Below are 20,914 nucleotides of genomic sequence, written 5' to 3'. Positions count from 1 at the left end.
TTGCTTGAGACTGACATCACTAGCGACCTCTTTTCGGCTGTCCAACGGCTTCGGCTACATACCGAGAGTCCGAATGGCCATCGTCTTACAAACACGTGAGAATCACGTCTTATGGATCGAAGTTTGAGCTTGCTTGAAGGAGAAGCTCGCTCTCTCTTGCTTCATTAGCAGTCTTCTAGCGATTGACCGCCAAGGACGTTTGTCCTGCTACATTGACCGATTCGATAGGTCTCATTGATCTAGACAGTTCGTGAAACCCCGACAAAATCGAAAGGGGAAGAGCGTAATGCGACTGGAGAAGTGATGAGGGTTGAATAGTACATTGTGTATCGAGATTGCTATACAGGCGGTTTCTGGTATGGCACTCTGGCATTTGTCGCTGCTCCATCTCGCCGTGGTCGACCCTGAAAGTGCGAGCCTTGACTCCCGGTCCACGTTCGTGTCGAGTTGGATGTGCGAGATGTCGTCTATCGTAGCTGGCGGAAAAGCTTTGGTGCGGCGCATTGGCTGGCGCAGTGCATCATATGGAAGACTGTGTTGCGTCAGATCTGCCCCCTCTCAATTTCAGATCCAAGCCTAACTTACACTCCTCAACGCAGTCTTCCGAAGGCTTGCCATATTGCTCCTCCTGGTGCTTTACGCGCTCAGAGCACTCCTCGTAGTGGTGCTTCAGTGGTGCACATTGGGCGGTCTTCAAGCACTCTGTGGACACATCATATTAGCCGCAGGTCCTCGATTTCGCGCGCTGTCAAGTCTCCGCTTTCGAAATGTTGCCCAGCGTGCGTATCCTGTTGCCCATGGACTCACCCTCCTCGAGCTTGGGCTTCAGGTCCTCAGGCTCCTCTTCTTCTTCCTCTTCCTCCTCCTCTTCTTCCTCATCGCCTCCCTCGTCGCCGCCCTCGGAGTCGTCGGCTTCTGAGATTCGGTCAGTATGCCATTTTCATCCGCCATGACCAGCCGTGACTGTGGTGTCTGCTCTTACCCTCGCCTCCTTCGCTGCTCTCTTCTGGCTTCTCCTCCTCGCCTTCGGATCCCTCATCGTTCTCTAGTTGAGCAGCCACATGTCAGCATTCTTTTTCTGAATCTTGGGAAGCCGCCGGCGTGTCATATTCAGTGACTCTGCCTCGAAGCTGGCTGTCGTCCGAAAGAGAAGTCCATACCATCATTTTGCGGCTCCTCGGCCTGGACCTCCTGCACGCTCAGGGCGGCATAGAGGTCGGACACATAATCGAAGAAGCCCATCTTGCCGGTCGATGAAGGACTGGAGCGCCAATGGCTGGGTGAGCGAATGTTGTGCAGCTTTTTCGATGTTGCTGGTGTTGCGAGAAGGAGCTTCGACTTTACGGACGTCGCGGAAGATCCCGTCACCCGTGGCTGTCAGCGATTTACCGGCTTCATGTCATTGGCCCTTCTCCTTGCTCTTGACTTCACCTTTCAAAACATTCAAAATCTATCAGGAACATCGTCTACGGTGATGGAGAGGCGCGGATGCCACCAGGAAGACTAAAAATCCAATTGGAACAAGACAATGAGCTCCACCGCCTTCTCCATGACCGATCGAAAACCGCAGTTTCTTCGACTACCTGAGGCCTCGGTAGCCCTTCATACACACTGTGTCCCTCTTGACGGCCCATCCTGATCGACACAGACTGCCACGTAGCAGGGATGTCTTTGCACACTATTCGGCAAGTCTGCTCGATGCCATTTCGAGGATGTTCTGCAAGCGTGCGGCGCAGGCTTCAGATCTAAAACGTAGCCGCCGACTTCGTTGGTGAACAGCCTTCGCTTGTTAGGATCTTTCGATGTTCGATTTACTGGAGGTAATCCCAGCGGCTGCTTGCTGCTTGCTGATCTCCGAAGGCTGGCATATTGATACTGAGAGAGAGAAGACAGGGCTACGAGCGTGATGCCCAATGTGGATACCCATTCTACGCGCTTGCCAATTATAGCAGCAGTATGCTATCTCACACTGCAGTAAAGATAAGTATGGACTCTCATGGCACCTTCAGCACCATCACATCCGTCATTTCATTTATCCCTGTTATTCGTATCATACTTTTATACTCTCCAGATGCCATTTTCCTTGTTGAACCGTTCAGGAGGGAGGAAGAGGCGGAAAGTTCCAGTCACTGTCAGAACTACAGAATACTCAGTCCAACAGCCGGCGGGGGCAGCACAACATGAAGATGGGAAAGGCACATTCAATACGATCCCACGAGAGCCAGACAAGCTCATGCCAGACCTCCGACCGAGCTACAGGCCACTAGACCCACGAACGCACGAAATACGTATCCTGAAACTCCATCCTGGTCAAGGCTTCGACCCTCTCATCTGCAAAATGGAGCACACAAGCCTAGCGTTAAAACAACATACTCCGTACGAAACGGTGTCTTACTGTTGGGGCGACAACCCAGGAGAGACCGTGATAGAACTGGATCGACTGCCTGCCAAGGTCACATTGAGCGCAGCAAACGTGATCCGTCGAATGCGTTATCCAGACAAATATAGATGGTTGTGGGTGGACGCCATCTGCATCAATCAGAAAGACAACAGGACGAAGGAAAAGAGCAACCAGGTGGCTATCATGGGACTTATCTACCGGAAGGGCTGGAGGAATCTTGTGTGGCTTGGAGACGACAAAGGCCACGCTGATGCGGTTAGAGGTGCTCTGAACATTGTCCTGGAGGACGTTCGGAGACAGACCGCAGACTACTCCAATCTCTTCCATTTGTCGCATACCAAGGATGGAAGTTATGATCCTCTTCGGAACGGCGAGAGCTTGAGCGGCCTTTCAGAAAGAAACCTATCTTCCTTGATTAGGTTGTTCTCCTGCCCATGGTTTGAGCGGTTATGGGTAAGTAACATCAATCCTGGGTCTTGAGCGAAGTCTTATTGTTTTAGGTTGCGCAAGAAGTAACATCAGCGCACGATAACCTCTGCCACTTTGGCTCTGCTACCTTCCCATTGACCGATATTTTACGGGTCGCAGTCTGGTTAACGCACAACTCGCAACTTGTGCCTACCACTTTGGTATATAATCATGGATTCCAGCAGGCTAGGATGCTTTGGTACCTGGTAGACCAGGAATTCGTTCCCAACGGTGTCTTCGAAGCGATCACTGCTACGATGATCTCTGCATGGCACTCTTGCCAATGGATGGAAGCACGCCATGCGAAAGACAACGTATACGCTTTGTTGGGTATGGTCCGAAGTCGAAAACCTAGACCGCCGCACCTCCACCTGGTTCCAGACTACGATAGGTCAGATGCAGAAGTTTTTCGGGATGCCACCAGAATCATGATCGAAGAGTCGAAGTCTCTTGAGATGTTCGAGGGTCGACCTGAAGTGGCCAGGGAAGCGCATGGGCGATTTGCCAAAATGCCTTCTTGGGTAACTCGTTTCGATGTAAAATTGTGCGTACCAGATCATCCCTTTGTTTTGGCTGCCTCTCTCGTTTGGAGCATATCGAAGCTGCTCGAGCGGGGTTTGCCAGCGTCTGGACACACGAGAGACCTCATGCTAACGCTTTGAAGATTCAATGACCCTGGCCCAAGCCGCCTTCCCTATCAGGAGGAGACAGACCACAATCTTTTGCTCACCGCAAGTATAACCGCAACTGGCGAATCCCCGAATGTGTTGAGCTTGCGCGGCATTCAGATCGACCGAGTAGGACGGCGAACATCCTGTATGCCCAACTTGTTTGAATCGAACATCGGCCAATTGATCCACGAAGCTCTCCACGTAATACATCCAGACCAGAAGAAGCCAGAAACCTGGACCCGGAACTTCTCAGAGAGATTCGCGTTGAGCCTTATGGCTGGTCATAACTGGCTAGGGCACCTCGCAGGAGGCAGGGACGTTGATGATTTCGTTATTTTCATGGAGTACATGAGGAAACACGGAAGAAACCCGCCGCCCGCTGTCTATGCTGAGATGGGGCGTCATGACAAGGCTACGCAACAAGCCATGCGTTGCTTTTCTGCCATCGCGAAGGCATGTTCTAAACGAAAGTTTTTCGTGACCGCTGGCGGCCGCTTCGGCTTGGGACCTTCGGATCTGGGCGAAAACGATATAATTACGGCGCTTTACGGCGCTGCATTGCCCTTCGCTTTACGATATGTGGCTGAGGGAAAGTACCTCTATGTTGGCCCATGCTATGTGTCCGGATTCACCGAAGATAATGCTCTTCGCAAACACAACGCTGCCGGGAAGCGGGATCGTGTTTTCAACCTGATCTGATCTTGCCTTGGCTAAACGGATATTGCTATGAACATACTTGCACGTACCTAGAATTGAATTTTCCGCCTGATCCTTGAGCATGCACTGCCGGCTTTTCAGGTGTTTTGTTTCCCTGATTGGGCTTCGCTGATTGCTTCAGAGCAGTGATGTGTTCGCATCCAGAACAATTGTAACATGATAGTGATGTGAATGCATGCATGCATGCGTTTCTGAGGGCAAGAGGTGAGGTGTAAGCGCCTTGGGCGGGTGATGTGGCTTCCTCCACCACGGGGCGCATTGCGGGATCACCCTTCCTGCATCTCTTAAGCGCCCAGTCTCACCAATCAACTTCTCCACCTGCTGTTCACCACCATCGAGAGGTTGTCGAGACCTGCAGACCGTCTGTGACAGCCAAAGATAGCTGGGCTCCCACGTGTGCCTCAGAGATACTTGTAAAGTAAGTTGCTGGTCGTCTTTTCTTCGTCACAACCCTTCAGAACGTATAAAGAGCTTGGAGAAGAAGATCCCCATTTCAACCACAGGACTTCAAGATGGGAAGAGGCGGTGCGATCTACCTCAGCTATACGGCTCTGGTGCTCTTATCAGCGGTCTCCAAAGCCAGCGCGGGCCTCTGGGACGTCTCGATTGATCTCAGTCCTGCACCGAGTCCGGAAGACGGGCCTCCATTTTCAGCACACGCCAGTCGCGATAGAAGCCTTCTACCATACCAGATCATCGGCATCGTAGCTTCGTACCTGGGATTCGTCTTGATACTCGGCACCCTGCTTCTCACTGTTGGACGGAAGGCGCGAAAGGAAGCGCAAACGAGGGCAGAACAACCGACGGAGATGACGGAAAACATGGGCAAGGCATTCGACGCGAGTCCTGTCAAAAGTCCCGGAAGTTTACGCAGTTGGGTGCGCAAGAAGAAGAGCACAACGAGCAGCATCAGGAGCGGGACAAGTCACAACTATGGATCGCCGGGCATGGCCAGTGTTGCGAGCTTCGATCCCAATGTGATTCAACAGCAAAGGCATCAACAGGAGGAAGATATGAGCCGGATCTACGGAGCTTATTTCGAGTACGAGGAGCAGAAGATGCGAACCGCAGTCTCAACAGAGGAAGTTCAACCAGCATCGCCTCAGTACGTTCGGTCCAAGCCACAACTGAGGGTGAATCCCGACCTGGAGAGGGTTCAAACCATGGGTTCGTACCCTCCTCAGAGTCCTCTGAGTCCCACCACACCGAGATCCATTCGAGCCATCTACCCTCCATCCCAACAGCTGCCACGGGGTGGCCCATTGTCGCCCACATCGTCTGCACCGCCCCAGTCTCCACTGCGAGAAACAAGAATAGCAAGGGCTTCGTCTATCGGCAGCGGCAAGACCATTGGCTCTGACAGAAGCCCAGGCCCAAACAAGCTGCAAAAGTCCATCCGCGGTGGCATTCGCAACCTCAAGATCAGTGGGCCATATCGTGGCAATGACGATAACGACGATGGTGCTCGAACTCCTCTGTCTCCTGGCACATTTGAAACGGCAGAGGGAGCACCATCGCCACCTATTGGCACCACCGCTGACAGTGCGATAACACCCACCACGGCTGGCACTGGCAGGACCGTGCCATACCCTTACACCCACGACGAGCGCCTGGAGGAGATCCGTGATCTGCCACATCCAAATCCGCAACGCATAGGCAATCCCATCTATGAAAACGAGGCACAGGTTCTGACAGACACTGCTTCGACTCGTCCAGATCCGACTGGAGCAGCACTGACAGGCCGACGCATTAATACATCTGCTGCCAGCGTCGACAAACCACTCCCGCTGAGAGCGTATGGTTCGTCGCGGACGCTTGCAACGCAAAACCAATCACCCATGTCACCTTCCAGCTACTGGATGCAGGGCGGCGACATAAGGAGCCCAACCAAGGTCACAGAACTTGAGGTGGGCGCAAACCGACTCGCTGGTATTGCGTCGCCGCTGCGAAGTGCGTATGAGGCTCCAACCCCTCGAACGCCTTTCACGCCGCACTTCATGACCAAGGCTGAGAGGAAGCAGAAGAATAAGGAGGAGAAGGCATTGAAGGGAGCGATTACTGAAGAAGATCAAGTTGCAGACGAGAAAGACTTGTGGTCGAGCGGATACTGAGATGTCTTGACATGTCGTTAACGCCCTTGTATGTATATTCAATGCGTCGATATTCTCCAAACATATTGCTCTGCATCGCGTATCTCAGCCAGAGCCTCATAGAAGACATATACAGCCTTGTTGACTTGTGAACATACTGATGTGTCAAAGTTGTGCAATTTGTGAAAAGTGCGCCCGCACAGTGAAACGCCAAGCCCTCGGGTAATGGCGAGATGGCTCGACCGCGTGAGGAGAAGCAGCACCTCAGGCAGGGGACTTCACCTCATAAGCTGCTCCTCTTCTTCAACATCCACTCACGTACCAAAAGCAAGTATGTCGTTACTTTGAAGATGTATTTTGTCTATTTGAGAAAGAAACTCGTGACCACACCGACACATGCGAGCCACGCCCACGTCTAGCAAGAATTGCGGTCCCTGCGACACGCCGGCCGCGGACAGAGCCCGAAGTGCGGTGGGTCGTCAGATTTCCTGTCTCCTTGTGTCCACATCGTCTTATCAGCAACCCCCTTGACCGTGCCTGGATGGCTGGTTGACGGCGTTTTGTGTCGTATCAGTTTGCATCACCATTCCCCTTGAAGGAAGCCTGCGGACATCCCACGCTGTGTGACTTTCCGCCAACCCCTTCAGCCGTCTCCTATCAAAAGTCACATTTCTTCACGTGTCAGAAAGAAGACGATGCACGCAAAAAGAGGCGGTCACTTGCTATCAATGCACTTTCCCAACGGAACGACAACTGGAAAGGAGACGAGAGTATTTTCAGCCTCACGAACTGCTGGGAGCTGAAAGCCGAACGGATGGCGTCCGGCTGCAGCCGCGCATCTTTGCATCGGAATTTACCCAAACCAATCAACGGCCAACGCGCGACAAACTTGGACTCGGACCAATCTCGCCGAAATCTTTGCCAGCACGTTGGCGTTGAAACGGATCCATGTCCGTTCGATCTGGCGCACGGCGGCAGATCCACCAGCCCGGGATGTGAGCTGTTTCGACGTCAGGTCATCGAGCCGGGACAGCTCTTATCGACGAGGAGCTCTGCTTTCCATCAGCTTGAAGTCGGATGACCATCAGATCTTTGTATGCTGGAAGCGAATGCGGTCAAAATGCATCCTCGCAACCCAGGGCACAGAATTGATGGAATTCCATCAATTTGATGAATCGGGCGAAGCCGGGTTCGGAGAACGCATGGACGTCAGAAATTTTGAACGACGCATTGGCCGACCGCATGTTGCAAACGTGAGAGCCGTACACCCGAGATCGACCTCAGGCAGCCTACCGTCAGTGAAATCGCATGTGATGACGAATGGCCGAGGTGGCGTAGGATCAGGAGTGTGAAACGAGGGTGCAGAAGATGGGTTGATAGAGGGTGCTCGAATGGTTGATGCATCGACGGCTCGTGATAGATTCCATTAACTTCTCGTCCATCATGGCCGAGGGACGAGGTCTTTATATCTTCGCTATCAACCTACCGGGCGAGACCGGAGCCATGATGCAAACGTCGTCGTCCGGGCGGTGGGCAAGGGGGTACTGGTTCCAATCAGAGACCGTCGTCAGGCCAGGTGGTCCGTCATAGCGCCCCCTAGGACTACCCGACCTTTAAGCGGCCACTCCAAGCAAAATTCCAACCCTCCTCGATCTCCCACGCTTTCCCCGTGACAGCTCTCCAGTCCTTTCAGCTCTGTCCAAAGGCACCACTCCCCAACTCCGCTCCATCAAATCCCATCAGAAGGCATCTCAATCCGTCTTCCTCCATCACATACCATCACAATGGCCTCCTCTCTTCGCACCGCCGCCCCCAAGATGGCCCAGATGGCCGCCCAGAGCGCCCGCCCGGCCTTCAAGCCATCGCAGCTCCAGAAGTTCACCCGCGCATACTCTGGTAAGAGCTGCCATTGAGCTTCAAGAGCTCCTCGAGAGCATCCATTGACATGTCTATCCTAGCCGTCACCCCCAAGACCGCCACCTTCAACACCATGAAGCGCACCTCGACCCTCATCAACTCCGCCCGCACCAAGGTCTCCCCCATTGGCATGCAGGCCAAGCGTGCCTACTCCTCTGAGATGGCCAACGCCCTCGTCCAGGTCTCCCAGAACTTGGGTATGGGTTCCGCCGCCATCGGTCTCGGTGGTGCAGGAATAGGCATTGGGTTGGTCTTTGCCGCTCTCCTCAACGCTGTCGCCCGCAACCCATCCCTCCGTGGCCAGCTCTTCTCCTACGCCATTCTGGGTTTCGCTTTCGTCGAGGCCATCGGTGTAAGTACCCGCAACATTCACCCACCCACCCCACAAAAAGCAAAAAGAATCACACCGCTAATCACGTGACAAACAGCTTTTCGACCTCATGGTTGCCATGATGTGCAAGTACGTCTAAGCGAATGGGTTCGGAGTCTTCAGCGGCACATAGAGGGCGGGTTGTCTCTTCTGCAGCATCGTCATTGTACCAGTATCGAGCGACCAAGAGCATAGGATAGAGACACACCTGATAGAGAAGCGCCCCCATCAAAACACGCGATTCGAAAGAAGAAACAACCACAAAAAATGCACTCGGCTCACAAAGAAAAATCGGCCCTGTTGTACCTACCTACTCATCTTGATCTTGAGCCCCTGCGGGCTTGGATCAGCAACCTCGCAAGAGGAAAAAGACTTTCTTTTGTTCAAGAAGAATTGTCTCACCTCCATCATTTTCTTTGCCATTGAGAGGTACCAATACTCTAATGTACGACTACTGACCTTAGCCGGATGAGCCGGATGTGAGATAGGAGACCAATTCCAGAGACGACATCATCCACAAGCGCCTATGCATATCGTCGAGTTCCTCCCACCAGCAAGAGCCGCCCGATCGAGCCAACAGCAATATCGTACGACAACTCCCGAAGTGGAGCTGTCCCATTGCAACAAGCTACACCATCACCCTCGAGTCGTGGTCCACAGCTTGGTTTGTTGCGGAAATGAAGGGATGGAGATGATGAACACCGTCTTTCACACGACAGGAGCTGCCCATGTATCAGTACCAGAACCGCTGCTCCGAAGCTCAACGCCGCCAACAACACACCGAATAGGCTGATACCTCGCCATCCGCACGCCTTCTCTGCCAACAGAGCTCTTCCATTGTCCTCAAGTTCAGCGTCCATTCAAACAACATCGTCCAGGGGCGCTGTCGCCACATGAACGAGGAGGAGCATATCGACAGTCTCGAGATATAGACAGGAGCTTGGAAGTTGCAAGACCAGAAGAAATCGTACACCCCTACCCATCAAGGAGACCAGCCACAAACGGACATGACGGCGGCCACCAGATTGGAACCACTTCCTGCTGGAGATAACAATATTGTCCGCCACTTCACCACCATCTACATTTCCATCCATTGCAAGGATGTTATTGCTCGGTGATCAGACTCGATCTTCATGCTCGGCCCCAGAGAGACCCTTCGCTCGTGGCAGAACTATCCCCGCTGCACTGTGGGTGTCAACGAGTCCGATCGCTGACCATTGGCGCTGAAGATATAGAACCTGGGGAGCGACGACGATCCGGACTATCCCTGAGATCTACATGCGCTCACGGCAACCAGACATGAGGACCGGAGCACCTGCGCGCAGCCTGAAGAAGATGGCATATCATCTCCATCCGCAATCGTATCATGCCTGGTCCTGCCCATATCCCTGGAGCGCCGTGCAACACCGATCTAATGCTGCCCGGCAGTTGCTTAGGCTTGATCTACTCCCCTTTCGCCTTCCAGCCTCATCTACTTTGCGCCTGCTTCAACAATCTCGTATGCATTCTTTCCTATTTCGAAAGTCTACCTCTCCTTCACTCAAGGTTCCACAACCACGATATGTCTATGTCGTTTCTACTGCGTTAAAGAGGAAAGGCCAATCCTCTCGTGATTCGAGGTTCATTTATGGGTACATACGAGATCTAATAACGGCTGCGCTAGTGAACGCACGGACGTTGGCTCACATGCTCTTGGTGCAATACATACTCAGCACTCAGCATGTAGCTTCCCCAGCAAAAGTACCAGTTCTCGACACAAAACCTATGGTCGAAGGGTACGGCGAGCCTGACTCGAAATGGGAGCAACGGCATCTGAAGCCGATGATCTACACCGGCTCCACATCTAGCATGCTTTACAGAAGAAGCAATAGAGCGGTGCGATACGATTTTGCAAATGCGGAGAAACTCGCATTTTGCTACGGATTAATCGAAATTCTGGGGGTCTACGGGGTCGAGAGATGATCACTTTTGTGCGCATGGGGGATTTAAAGAGGATGGACGTCGCAAGAATCGAAGTCAAACTTGAGGAAGAACGAATGCCGGGAAATCAAGATGGGTTTCAAGGAGGCTGTATGGCTTTTTGCCGTCGTATCGACAGTATCTGCATGGCATCCTGGCCAGCATCCTAGCTGGACCATTACAACACCGCCATTGCCTACCACCAGTGCCCCTTCAAACGCAAGCGCCACTCTAGTCACCACAACAGCCCTCGAAAGCGATGAAACTCCCCCAACCTACTGGACGCCGGACAGACCCGACCCCTACGTCTGCGAGTACCTAGGCGAAAACGACTGCTGGCGACCCTCCATCATCCAAGAAGGACCCCCATACATGGGTTTCGATGACACCCGCCCACCACCCTGGACCCGGCGCCGGACCTGCATCGTCCCCTCGCACAACGACCCCTCCCGCGACGACGCCCCAGAAATCCTCAAACCCTTCCGCGAATGCAGAGAGAACAGCCACATCATCTTCCGCAACACGACCTACCACATCTTCACCACCATGAACACGACGGGCTTGCACAACGTCGACGTCGAACTCCTCGGCACGCTATCCTGGAATAACGATAACATCGCCTACTGGCTCTCCCACTCCCTCCCCATCGGCTTCCAGAACCAAACCTCCGCCTGGCACTTCGGCGGCACCTACGTGCACTTCTACGGGCACGGCGCCGGGACGTTCAACGGCAACGGACAGGTCTGGTACGCGTATGCGAATGGCACGGGGAATCTGCACGGGCGCCCGCATCAGATTACGTTTACGGATTCGGCGGAGATGGTGGTGGAGGGGCTCAGGTTTCTCAAGGCGCAGATGTGGACGACGACGGTGGCGAGGAGTGAGAGGGTGTTGTTGCGGGATGTTTATGTGAATAATAGTTGTGAGGTGGGCGCGGGGACGTTTAAAGGGTGTAATTTGAATACGGATGGGTGTGATACTGTGAGTCTTTCTATCATCATACTTCGAACGACCTCTTCGCTCACCCGCGGACATTTGATCGGATTGGGCTAATGAGGTGACAGCTCTACGCCAACAACATAACCTTCCACCGCTGGACGATCGACAACGGCGACGACGCCATCGCCCTCAAACAAAACTCCACCAACATCCACATCTCCGACAGCGTCTTCCACAACGGCCAGGGCATCGCGCTCGGCAGCATCGGACAGTACCCGGGCCAGATCGGCATCATGGAGAACTTCACCGCCCGCAATATCCAGGCGTACCACACGACGTTCGGCGCGTACCTGAAGTCTTGGACGGGGCTGAGTAAAGGGTACCCGCCGAATGGCGGCGGGGGTGGGTATGGGGTTTGTAGGAATGTGAGCTTTGACGGGTTTACGTTGGTGAATGTGTCCATGGCGTGGTCGGTTGATCAGGATCAGTCGTATAATGGGTTGGAGGGTGGGGAGGATTCGTCGAGGTTTCAGTGAGTCCCACATCTACGTTGTGCTGGTTTGTTGGCTAACTTGTGATCAGATTTGAAGATATCCAGTTCAACGACGCTCATGGTACTTTGCAAGGCGACAGAGTGGTGTCCTTCCAATGCAGTGGTGCGGCGCCTTGCACGGGCTTGAGCATCTCGAACAATGGATTCACGGTGTCCAGTAACGGATCTGTTCCCAGCAGGTATCTGTGCGACAATGTTGTTGATCCGCAAGGGTTCGAGTGTACTGGTCCGACCAACAGTACTATAAACTGAGATACTATACATGCATAACTTCGCCGAAATTGCTGCCCTCCTGAAGACCCTTTGACACACCTCTTGCTGACGGGAAACATTTCTACATCAAGGCATCAGAGCAGCATTGATCATCGTCCTCTTCCACCCATCCGACCATGACTCGCACGTGATGCCATGCCGAAGATTCCACTCCACAAACTCTCGAGTGTCGGCGCCCTCTATAGGTGTATGTGTCTTGCGCGTCAATCGCATGTCACCTGGGCAAGTGAAAAAAGCGGACCCAATACATTCAACATGTTCACGACACGCTACCCGCGGTTTAGAAATGCGAATCGTCTGCAGCTTTGGCATTTCCAGCAAGTGGTGGAATAGCTTTGTCCACGGATCGTTGCCGCTGCTGTCGTCGTCCGCGCGGTGTTGGTAGTCATATGCCAAAGCGACGCCTTGAAGCTCCAAGACGGTGAGTGTCGTGGCGCATCTGTTCAGGAGTTCCATCAAGGCAATGCAGTCGGCGACGATGAAATCGCAGCGTAGAGTTCCAAGGGCAGGAAACTTGTTTGGAAGGTTTGGAAGTACCATGTGACGCATTTCAAGCATTTCCGGCCACTTCAATGTGCGGAGCTGTGGCGTTTCCTTGAAGATGGTCGCTAGTGCCTCGAAAGGGGTGATCTCGTTTTCTAGCCAGTCGCCTGGGTGGCTATGGCGCATGTTAATTTGCTCGATACGAACGAGATTCTGAATGGCCGGCCATAGCTCACCACCTTTCTGGTATTTGGTGGCGTCAAGGAAGACTTGATCGTAAATTTGGACAACATCGATCAAGCGAACAACTTGCAGCGATAAGGCGAAGAAATCTTCCACGAAGCTCTCAGAGTAGCGCCTTACGCGGGGGCCGAAAGGTGGGTCCTGTGTGAGCCCTCAGCCAGAGTTGACAGTTGGATCGATGTTTGATGTTCTCCAGAATGCCTTTTGCGAGGGCCCAGTGGATTGAGCTTGGTGTGGCAGGAGCAACTTGGTTCGTGGCAGTCTGCGATGTATGGTAGGGTCCTTGCCACTGTCGTATGGACATTTCGTGACTTTCTCCATCTCGCGCAGCAGTGTGCGCCTCTCGTCGTGTGTGGGATGGACTAGCCATAATCACCAGGCGTCTGACGCTGGGGCCAAGGTGCGCAGTGGCAGTTATGCGAAGAGCTCGAAGGAGGCTCACGGGATCCAAGAAGCAGCATTCAATGTGAGCGAAGCTTCGAGCGAAGGCATCTGAGCTGGCGTCGTGCAATTCTCGACAGGCGAGACGCAGACTCAATATGTCGGGTTCACTTGCGAAGCTTGCTATTCGAAGCAGCATCTCCTTGGACAGACGGAGAATAGGGGTCTGGGTGATGGTCGCCATGGTGGGCGTTGATGATCCAGCAGAGGGATCAAGACTAGCAACAACGTCAATGAAGCTGTCACGGCCACTTAAATAAACTCCGAGGAATGGGACTGAGGCAGTGAGGTTAACAAAACAGACACATGCGTGTGAACGCTGTCACACTGGGGTGGAATGGACGCCTGCATACGATCCCTGTCGTAGTATGCAACGCTGGTCTTGGAGGGACTTCTTGCATAGCATCGTTCACAGAAATGTGAGCGATCGTATTGGGATTCGTCCGTTCCTGACTACCCGGCGAGGCCCCATGCCTGGTGCGTTGAAGAGAGTGGCATCACATCAGAGAGGCTGGGTCGCTTCTAGGGAGTAGAAAAGGACGAGCAGCAGCTGAAATGCCCTGTGATGCGTCAGGCTGCAAATCTTTGGCCAGAGTTCGTCTATTGTGTGGGAGGTCTAGCAGTGAGGTCGGACAAGGAAGCACAAGACAGTCCGCACGGACCAGTTTCCCACCACAAAGTCCAAGTGTCTGTGAAACACGAGGATTATATCGCGGCAAGCTCGCTTTCTTCAATATTACGTTCTACTTAACCAGTAACACAAACGAATCTGACAACCACGAACCTCGAATCTCAGACTCCTTTCTTGCTGCATACCCGTCGACTGTGCCAGGGAGACATCGATTTTATTGGCCCGCCGAGTGACGTGCAGCCGTTCTCCCACGCCCATCGCAGCCTTCACAAGCTACGCCCAGCAACCTTTGCCGACATCTGAGCTACCGATCAAGCCATACTGTAAAACACAGGAGAAAGACAGGAGTCAGGACCAAGACACAGGAGACTGAGTGATATTTCAAACACTCGCCGTCATGTCGATCAAGTACGTCTTCACCCATCCCTCTATTCTTCCTCGATCATGTCCCTCAACGATGTCGAGGTGTTGGAGACACTCAACCCGACCCACCGCGAGAGACTGCGCTCACACATCCGCAGCTGGGTGATGACCTCACCCGAGACCAACCCTCCCTTCACACCGCTGCCACACGAAAAGGTCCAGATCAAGCCTTCGACACGAGTAACTCTGTCTCTGCAGACACCTTCACACTACCCTGCGAGGCAGCAGCCGCCCTTCTCCATCACACATTCCAACGGTACATGCTACCTCACCAACCAAAGAATCGTATACCTTCCCGACAAGCCTACCGACAAGTTCAAGAGCTTCGCCGCACCGATCCTCAACCTACACGACAGCTACCCTCACAACCCCATGTTTGGAGCATCTTACTGGACAGCGTCGGCGCAGCCAGTACAAGGAGGCGGTATACCAGTTCCGGCGACTGGCGTGGTGGAGCTGAAGCTTACGTTCAAGGAGGGAGGGGCATATGACTTTCACACGACGTACGAGAAGCTACGGGAGAGACTCCAGCAGGTGGTGGATGTGTCGCGGATGAATGGGAACGGCTCGGGGAGCTCGGCGGGTGCTATGAATGGCGTGGATGTGTCGAATGTGAACCTGGAGGACCTGCCGGCGTATTCAGAGGAGAGCGATGGGCCGCTGATACCACCGACGGCGGCAGCGGCAGCGATCGCTCAAGCTCAGGCACAGCAACAGAGGAGTCCTATCGTGCCCCAGCAGACACGGGATAGCGGAGTGCGCGTAGATGAGGACGACAACCGACCGCAGCCCAAGCCCACGGACAACGCCCTTAGCCCACCAGACGAGCCACCACCTGGGTACGAGGAGACACAGATGGCCGGACTACAGGATGAGCTCGACAGAAGTCTTCAGCACGAACAGCAGCGATAGAGGGAGAAATATAGCTTCTTGGAAATGTACGAGGTATTTGGGCGAATGAAGCGTACTGGCGAGCAACAGTAATGAGATATGTGACATGATATAGCAGTATAACGATAGTAGACAGTCTGCAGTATCGGCATGGACCGAACGTGGCATCATCACTCTCCCGCGAGGTGCATCGGACAACCAACAGGTCAGCGGGCTGCACGCATGCAGACACTGTGCCGGTAGATGCGCATGTGACGGCGTCGAGCGGCGAAGTTGCAGGAAGAAGGCAGACAACAGCCGCGGCCGGGGAATTGCACGCGCATGTCGTCAAGCATAAACAAGTAGTTATATAGATAGGTAGAGCGCGTGAAAGCGTCCACATATGCCCTGGCAGTGACCGAGTCGTTCGTCTGGAGGGAAAAGAACCATCTCGGCGTCCAGCTTTCTCCTGACGATCCGGCTCGTTTGTTGATGCTTGTGCTGTCAGCTACCCGGCCAGCGCATCCATCATCCGCAATCCGCTTGATTCAGCGTGCGAGTTAACGCTGCAACGTGGACGCCATCAGCGATTCCTGTTTCGAAGCCGGCGGCGTGTTTCGAGTCGTGGCGCAGGCGTGAAATAACGTGGGCGTGGAGGTGGAGTGCAGCAGCAGCAGGCCGCCTGTGATCTTGAAGCGCACGCGATCAGACGCACAGACGCCGACGACCTGCCTCGCTCAGCATTGAATTGTCTCCACCACCACCACCTCCCCTTCTCCACCTACCCCCTCACCCTTATGTACACCACCAGAACAACCAAATCTCGACAGCCACCACGCATGATACCCTCCGACCGTCCTCTCAGCGCGCTCGCCCACCTCCGCCCTGGCTGCTCGACCGCCGTCTCGGCGAGTCCCTACCCAATCTGAGGCCTATCTTACCTAGAAACACCCACCGCCCACCATGTTCTGGCGCTTTGGCGGCTACGCCAACATCTCCACCCTCGACAACATCCTCGACAAGGATGGCGTCACCGTCGAAGAGCTGCTGGACGAGAGCGATCTGATCCAGGAGCTGAAGCAGCAGAACAGCAAACTCATCGAGTTCCTGCGCGACGACACCGTCCTCCAGAAGCTGCTCACCTACGTCACCGCTGATGCGAAGCCGGAGGAGGAAGTTGAGGAGAGCAAAGAGAAGGACGAGGAGAAAGTCGATGAGAATGAGAAGGAGAAGACCACGGGCATCTCGTTCTTTGGCAAGGGCAAAGGCCGCTCGCGATCCAAGTCTGTGTCACAAAAAGATGGCGATGACGAGACGGAGCAGGAGAAGCGCGAGGCTCAGCGCAAGAAATGCGCCTACGTCTCTTGCGAGGTGCTTTCGTCCGAGGTCTGGTCGCTCACAGAGGCACTGCTCGAACAGCGCGATGCGTTGCGCGAGTTCTGGCAGTACATGCATCGCCCTGCGCCTCTTGATCCACTACAAGCCGGCTACTTTACCAAGGTGAACGAGGCTCTTTTGGACAAGAAAACGGAGGAGATGCTGGCTTTCTTCAAATCCCTCGAAGGCGTTGTCCCCGCGATGCTGCAGCATGTGGACTGTCCCATGGTTATGGATCTGCTGCTCAAGATCATCTCTCTGGAAAAGCACGAAGGCGGTCAAGGCATCGTGGACTGGCTGCAGACACAAGATCTCATCCCACTCCTCCTGGGCTATCTATCTCCAAAGCACAACTCTGCAACCCAAACATCGGCTGGCGACTTTTTGAAAGCCATCATCACCATCTCGGCCAACGCCACCACCCAAGACCAGTCGGTAATTGGACCCAACGAACTTACTCGACAACTCGTATCCGACAAATGCATTCAAACACTTATCGATGACATGCTTCGAGGCGGCAATCCTCTTACCGTGGGAGTTGGCATCATCATTGAAGTCATTCGAAAGAACAACTCAGATTACGACCTCGACAATCAAGCTGGCCCTGAGCCGAAGACGTCTGACCCAATCTACCTTGGCACTCTTCTACGGCAATTCGCCAACCACGTACCCGATTTTATGCAGCTCATTCGATCAAAATCGGCCAAGAAACCAGATCTGAAAGCAGCTTTCGGCGGCAAGATCGAGCCTCTTGGATTCGACCGATTCAAGACTTGCGAGCTGATGGCAGAGCTATTACACTGCAGCAACATGGGCTTGCTAAACGAACGGGGCGCTGAAGAAGATACTAAAAAGCGAGATGCAGAGCGGGAGAGGTTAAAGGCAGAGGGCAAGCTTGCCACTCCCCGGGCACCATCAAGTCCAAGCCACGAGAACAGCCACGACGAGTTTGGCAGTTCTGTCGATTCCCACGGTTTCCATCATGCCGAAAGACCTAGCGATGAGGAGATGAACGAGAAGTCTGATGATGTGCGGAAGTTAGAGATCCAAAATCAATCCGACGAGGATGGATTCGAGAAAGTCAATGCCCCCGAGTCTGCAGACGAGCTTCCAGATGAGGTCACTTTTGATGATCTGAATGAGAAGATTGACAGCACCACGCATGGTGGACTTCCTTTACTTGAGAAGGTTGACAAGCGCGACCCAACAGTGCTGGAGACGACTTCACCGATCCAAGCAGATGCGATGCCTCGACCGCTTTCGCCCAGCAAGCCATCATCGCCGAAGAAAACCACTCTTCTACACTTCGATCCACCCCCAACTCAAGCAGCCGATTCTCCTACGACCGCTGGTGTAACAGACAAAATCAACAGCCTCGATGTCGACGAGGATACAGTCATGTCGGAATTTGGCGAGGAGATGACACACGAGGGTAAGCATACCTCCTTACTGACCCACCAGTTGGCGCAACAGCCGCTGAACATGGACGTAGATGACGACGGTCCGTCCGAGCTGGAGAAGGCACTAGCCCGCCCAGAAGACAAGCCTGCACCTTTGAATTTCACCAAGAAGGAACAGACTCCGTCACAAGAACAGTCGACCGACAACGACCAAGCACCGAACATCGACGAGAGTGTGGCGACGCTACAAGGTCAAGAAGCTTCAACGCTACCTAATGGAGAGCGACCAGCTTATGACACAGAGCTGGATGGCAGCCCAGTAGTGGGAGATCTGCTCAAGATTCAATTCGTGGAGCACCAGGTTGTGCCTACTATTCTCGTAAGTGGACTTTCCTTGTCATGATGGAGTGATTTACTTGATGGCTTGTTCGAGCTCACATGGATTCTTCGCAGGACTTCTTTTTCCGTTTCCCATGGAACAATTTCCTGCATAATGTGGTATACGATGTTGTACAACAAGTTTTCAACGGCACGCTGGACCGCGGTTACAACCGGACATTAGCGTTTGACCTTTTCACCCCCATCGAGCCCAAGGACGGCAAGTCTCTGGAGGAGGTCGGCCTGGCATCAGGCAAAGACGTTACTGACCGCATTCTGGATGGCCAAAAGGCGTCGGACGAGTCGCAGTCTAACAAGGGCATGCGGCTCGGGTATATGGGACATCTCACTCTAATTGCGGAAGAGGTCTGCAAGTTTGGCAATAGGCAGCCACCTGAGACCTTGGATCCAGTCATTGGCGATCGAGTAAACCGCGACGAGTGGATTCAATACGTGGAAGGCATCCTCGCGGAGACCAGAGACAAGGACAACGCCGTTCTGGGAGGCGTACGACCGGAGAACGCTATCGGCGTGCGTGCAATCGGTGTCGGCGGCCTTTCCAGCGGTTTCACCTCCAACACCGCCAACACACTCGCCAACGCTGGCCTTGGTACGAACATGACCCCTCAGGACAGCCTTGCCATGTCAGAAGGAACGGTCGGTCAGAGTTTCGAGATCAACTCCGGCACCATGCTCGGCGGCGACGGCATGTCGGGCGACGACGACGAAGAAATGGAGGACGAAGCGATTACGCGCGAACGAGAGCGCCGGGCGGCGTTTGCGGAAGACGAACAGGTCGGTGAACTTTCGTTTGATGTTGACATGGACTACCGATGATCCGATCCATGCCCTTTTGCCTTGCACTGCACTGCACCATCATCACTATACATCTTTTTCATCCTTGTCGTCATCACCATCGTCATTGCATTGCACAGCACTTTATACACCTGTACAAAGAGGAAGAGAGAGCAACACCACGCACGCACGCACGCATATGGAGATGTCGTTTTACGGAGTCGGTCGACTGCATGAGATACGAAGCAAGATGAATCGGGGGGAGTCATGGCACGGCGAAGGGTGGGTGTGGTGGGTTGTGGGGATTGATGAAAGAGAACGGAGAGCAGCATTGTACGCTGTGTTGTCGAGTGTGTTTCGGGTGCAAAGAATTTGGAGAGAAAGATCAGCCAACAACAACATCAACCTACGACGACCTCCTCCTACCCACCCAAGCCCGTCCGTGTGCCAAAAACCGCTCTCCCTTTTCTTTTGTGCTTCTACCCGCAACAACCACCACACCACAACAACCACCACAGGCAAGAGTGAGCTAGCACTGCGCATACCGCAGGGGTTGGTTCATTTCTTTGGTTGTTTTCGGGGACCGAGTCCGCTTAAAGTTGGACGAAGCCATCGGCGGACCGTTCCCGATGGATGGTTTGGGGCGATTTCGAGGATTTTTTTTGGACCGAGGTCACGCGACACATCCTCCGGATCTACCTAATCGGTACAACCCTGCTTCTACGTCAGTCGAGCTGGACCTCGTGCGTGCGTGGTGGTCGCTTGTGTTTTTGTCGTTGTTGTTGTCACCTCCAAATCCTTCCTTCCCTCCCGTTTTCTGTCTGTCATCCCATCCCATCGCTCCTTCCCCATTCGTCACTTCACCATCCCCTCCCCTCCCTAACCCAGATCGAGGTACGACAAACGCTCTAACCACCGGCTCACCAAAAAAAGAAAAAAAGAAACCTCAAAACTAACTTTCTCTATCTCTAGAACTCCCCCTCCCCCGACGCCAACAAACCCACCGCCTCCGTCGCACCCCTCAACATCGGCCCGTCCCGCGCGCGAAGAACGCTGCAACGACGCCTTGCGGAACGCCAAGAACGGCGCGAAGGCGACGATGGAGAGGATGACGACGACCAACCGGAAATCGACCTCGACCACGCGACGCCCGAGGAGTCTTCTGGCCTGCAAATCACAGGCCTGCGAACCGTCTCCGGCGCGGGAAGTCATGCCGCAAGATTGGGACGGTTTGGAGGGTTGTTTGTTGGGGGGAGTAGTAGCTCCGAAGGGGAGGGGGAGTCACATTCCGATGAGGATGGGGATTCGGATGATGAGGAGGGGCACGCGGGACGGGATGAGACGCTTTTGAGGGATGGGGGGGATTTTGAGGGTGAGGGGAGGGGGGTGAGGAGAAGGCCGAGCACGACTGAGGCGAAGGAGAGGGTGGCGTTGAGTGATGATGATGAGGATGGGGAGGAGGTTAGTGATGAGGCGCTTACGAGGGAGATGCAGAGGCGGTTGAGTGTGGGGGTT

At 53.9% G+C, this 20,914-nt stretch overlaps 8 protein-coding genes across 8 annotated transcripts; 6 read left to right on the top strand and 2 right to left on the bottom strand.

Moving 5' to 3' along the window:
• Positions 1-467: 467 nt before the first annotated feature.
• M409DRAFT_26824 (uncharacterized protein) lies at positions 468-1,242 on the bottom strand (the record flags this gene model as incomplete). The annotated part of the gene is made up of 5 exons (XM_033808289.1): positions 468-532; positions 586-702; positions 808-915; positions 983-1,045; positions 1,161-1,242. 5 exons carry the CDS (start codon positions 1,240-1,242, stop codon positions 468-470), a joined length of 435 nt encoding a protein of 144 aa, XP_033663864.1.
• An 829-nt stretch (positions 1,243-2,071) lies between these two features.
• On the top strand, positions 2,072-4,239 carry M409DRAFT_26823 (uncharacterized protein; the record flags this gene model as incomplete). Its single annotated transcript, XM_033808288.1, has 3 exons — positions 2,072-2,854; positions 2,902-3,413; positions 3,534-4,239. 3 exons carry the CDS (start codon positions 2,072-2,074, stop codon positions 4,237-4,239), a joined length of 2,001 nt encoding a protein of 666 aa, XP_033663863.1.
• Positions 4,240-4,769: 530 nt separating this feature from the next.
• Positions 4,770-6,368, top strand: M409DRAFT_58009 (uncharacterized protein; the record flags this gene model as incomplete). The annotated part of the gene is made up of 1 exon (XM_033813794.1): positions 4,770-6,368. The coding sequence occupies one exon, from the start codon at positions 4,770-4,772 to the stop codon at positions 6,366-6,368; it is 1,599 nt and encodes a 532-aa protein (XP_033663862.1).
• Positions 6,369-8,131: 1,763 nt separating this feature from the next.
• Positions 8,132-8,734, top strand: M409DRAFT_26821 (uncharacterized protein; the record flags this gene model as incomplete). The annotated part of the gene is made up of 3 exons (XM_033808287.1): positions 8,132-8,243; positions 8,306-8,616; positions 8,693-8,734. 3 exons carry the CDS (start codon positions 8,132-8,134, stop codon positions 8,732-8,734), a joined length of 465 nt encoding a protein of 154 aa, XP_033663861.1.
• A 2,231-nt stretch (positions 8,735-10,965) lies between these two features.
• M409DRAFT_68904 (glycoside hydrolase family 28 protein) lies at positions 10,966-12,337 on the top strand (the record flags this gene model as incomplete). Its single annotated transcript, XM_033818039.1, has 3 exons — positions 10,966-11,574; positions 11,658-12,064; positions 12,115-12,337. 3 exons carry the CDS (start codon positions 10,966-10,968, stop codon positions 12,335-12,337), a joined length of 1,239 nt encoding a protein of 412 aa, XP_033663860.1.
• Positions 12,338-13,187: 850 nt separating this feature from the next.
• M409DRAFT_58006 (uncharacterized protein) lies at positions 13,188-13,709 on the bottom strand (the record flags this gene model as incomplete). Its single annotated transcript, XM_033813793.1, has 1 exon — positions 13,188-13,709. The coding sequence occupies one exon, from the start codon at positions 13,707-13,709 to the stop codon at positions 13,188-13,190; it is 522 nt and encodes a 173-aa protein (XP_033663859.1).
• Positions 13,710-14,684: 975 nt separating this feature from the next.
• On the top strand, positions 14,685-15,491 carry M409DRAFT_68903 (uncharacterized protein; the record flags this gene model as incomplete). The annotated part of the gene is made up of 1 exon (XM_033818038.1): positions 14,685-15,491. The coding sequence occupies one exon, from the start codon at positions 14,685-14,687 to the stop codon at positions 15,489-15,491; it is 807 nt and encodes a 268-aa protein (XP_033663858.1).
• Positions 15,492-16,412: 921 nt separating this feature from the next.
• M409DRAFT_58004 (uncharacterized protein) lies at positions 16,413-19,441 on the top strand (the record flags this gene model as incomplete). The annotated part of the gene is made up of 3 exons (XM_033813792.1): positions 16,413-18,258; positions 18,319-18,605; positions 18,680-19,441. 3 exons carry the CDS (start codon positions 16,413-16,415, stop codon positions 19,439-19,441), a joined length of 2,895 nt encoding a protein of 964 aa, XP_033663857.1.
• Between the last annotated feature and the right edge of the window lie 1,473 nt (positions 19,442-20,914).

This window comes from Zasmidium cellare (assembly GCF_010093935.1).
Source record: "Zasmidium cellare ATCC 36951 unplaced genomic scaffold M409scaffold_33, whole genome shotgun sequence".
Taxonomy (NCBI): domain Eukaryota; kingdom Fungi; phylum Ascomycota; class Dothideomycetes; order Mycosphaerellales; family Mycosphaerellaceae; genus Zasmidium; species Zasmidium cellare.
The sequence above is the reverse complement of the archived record's forward strand: the minus strand, read 5'-3'. Positions and strand labels throughout refer to the sequence as shown.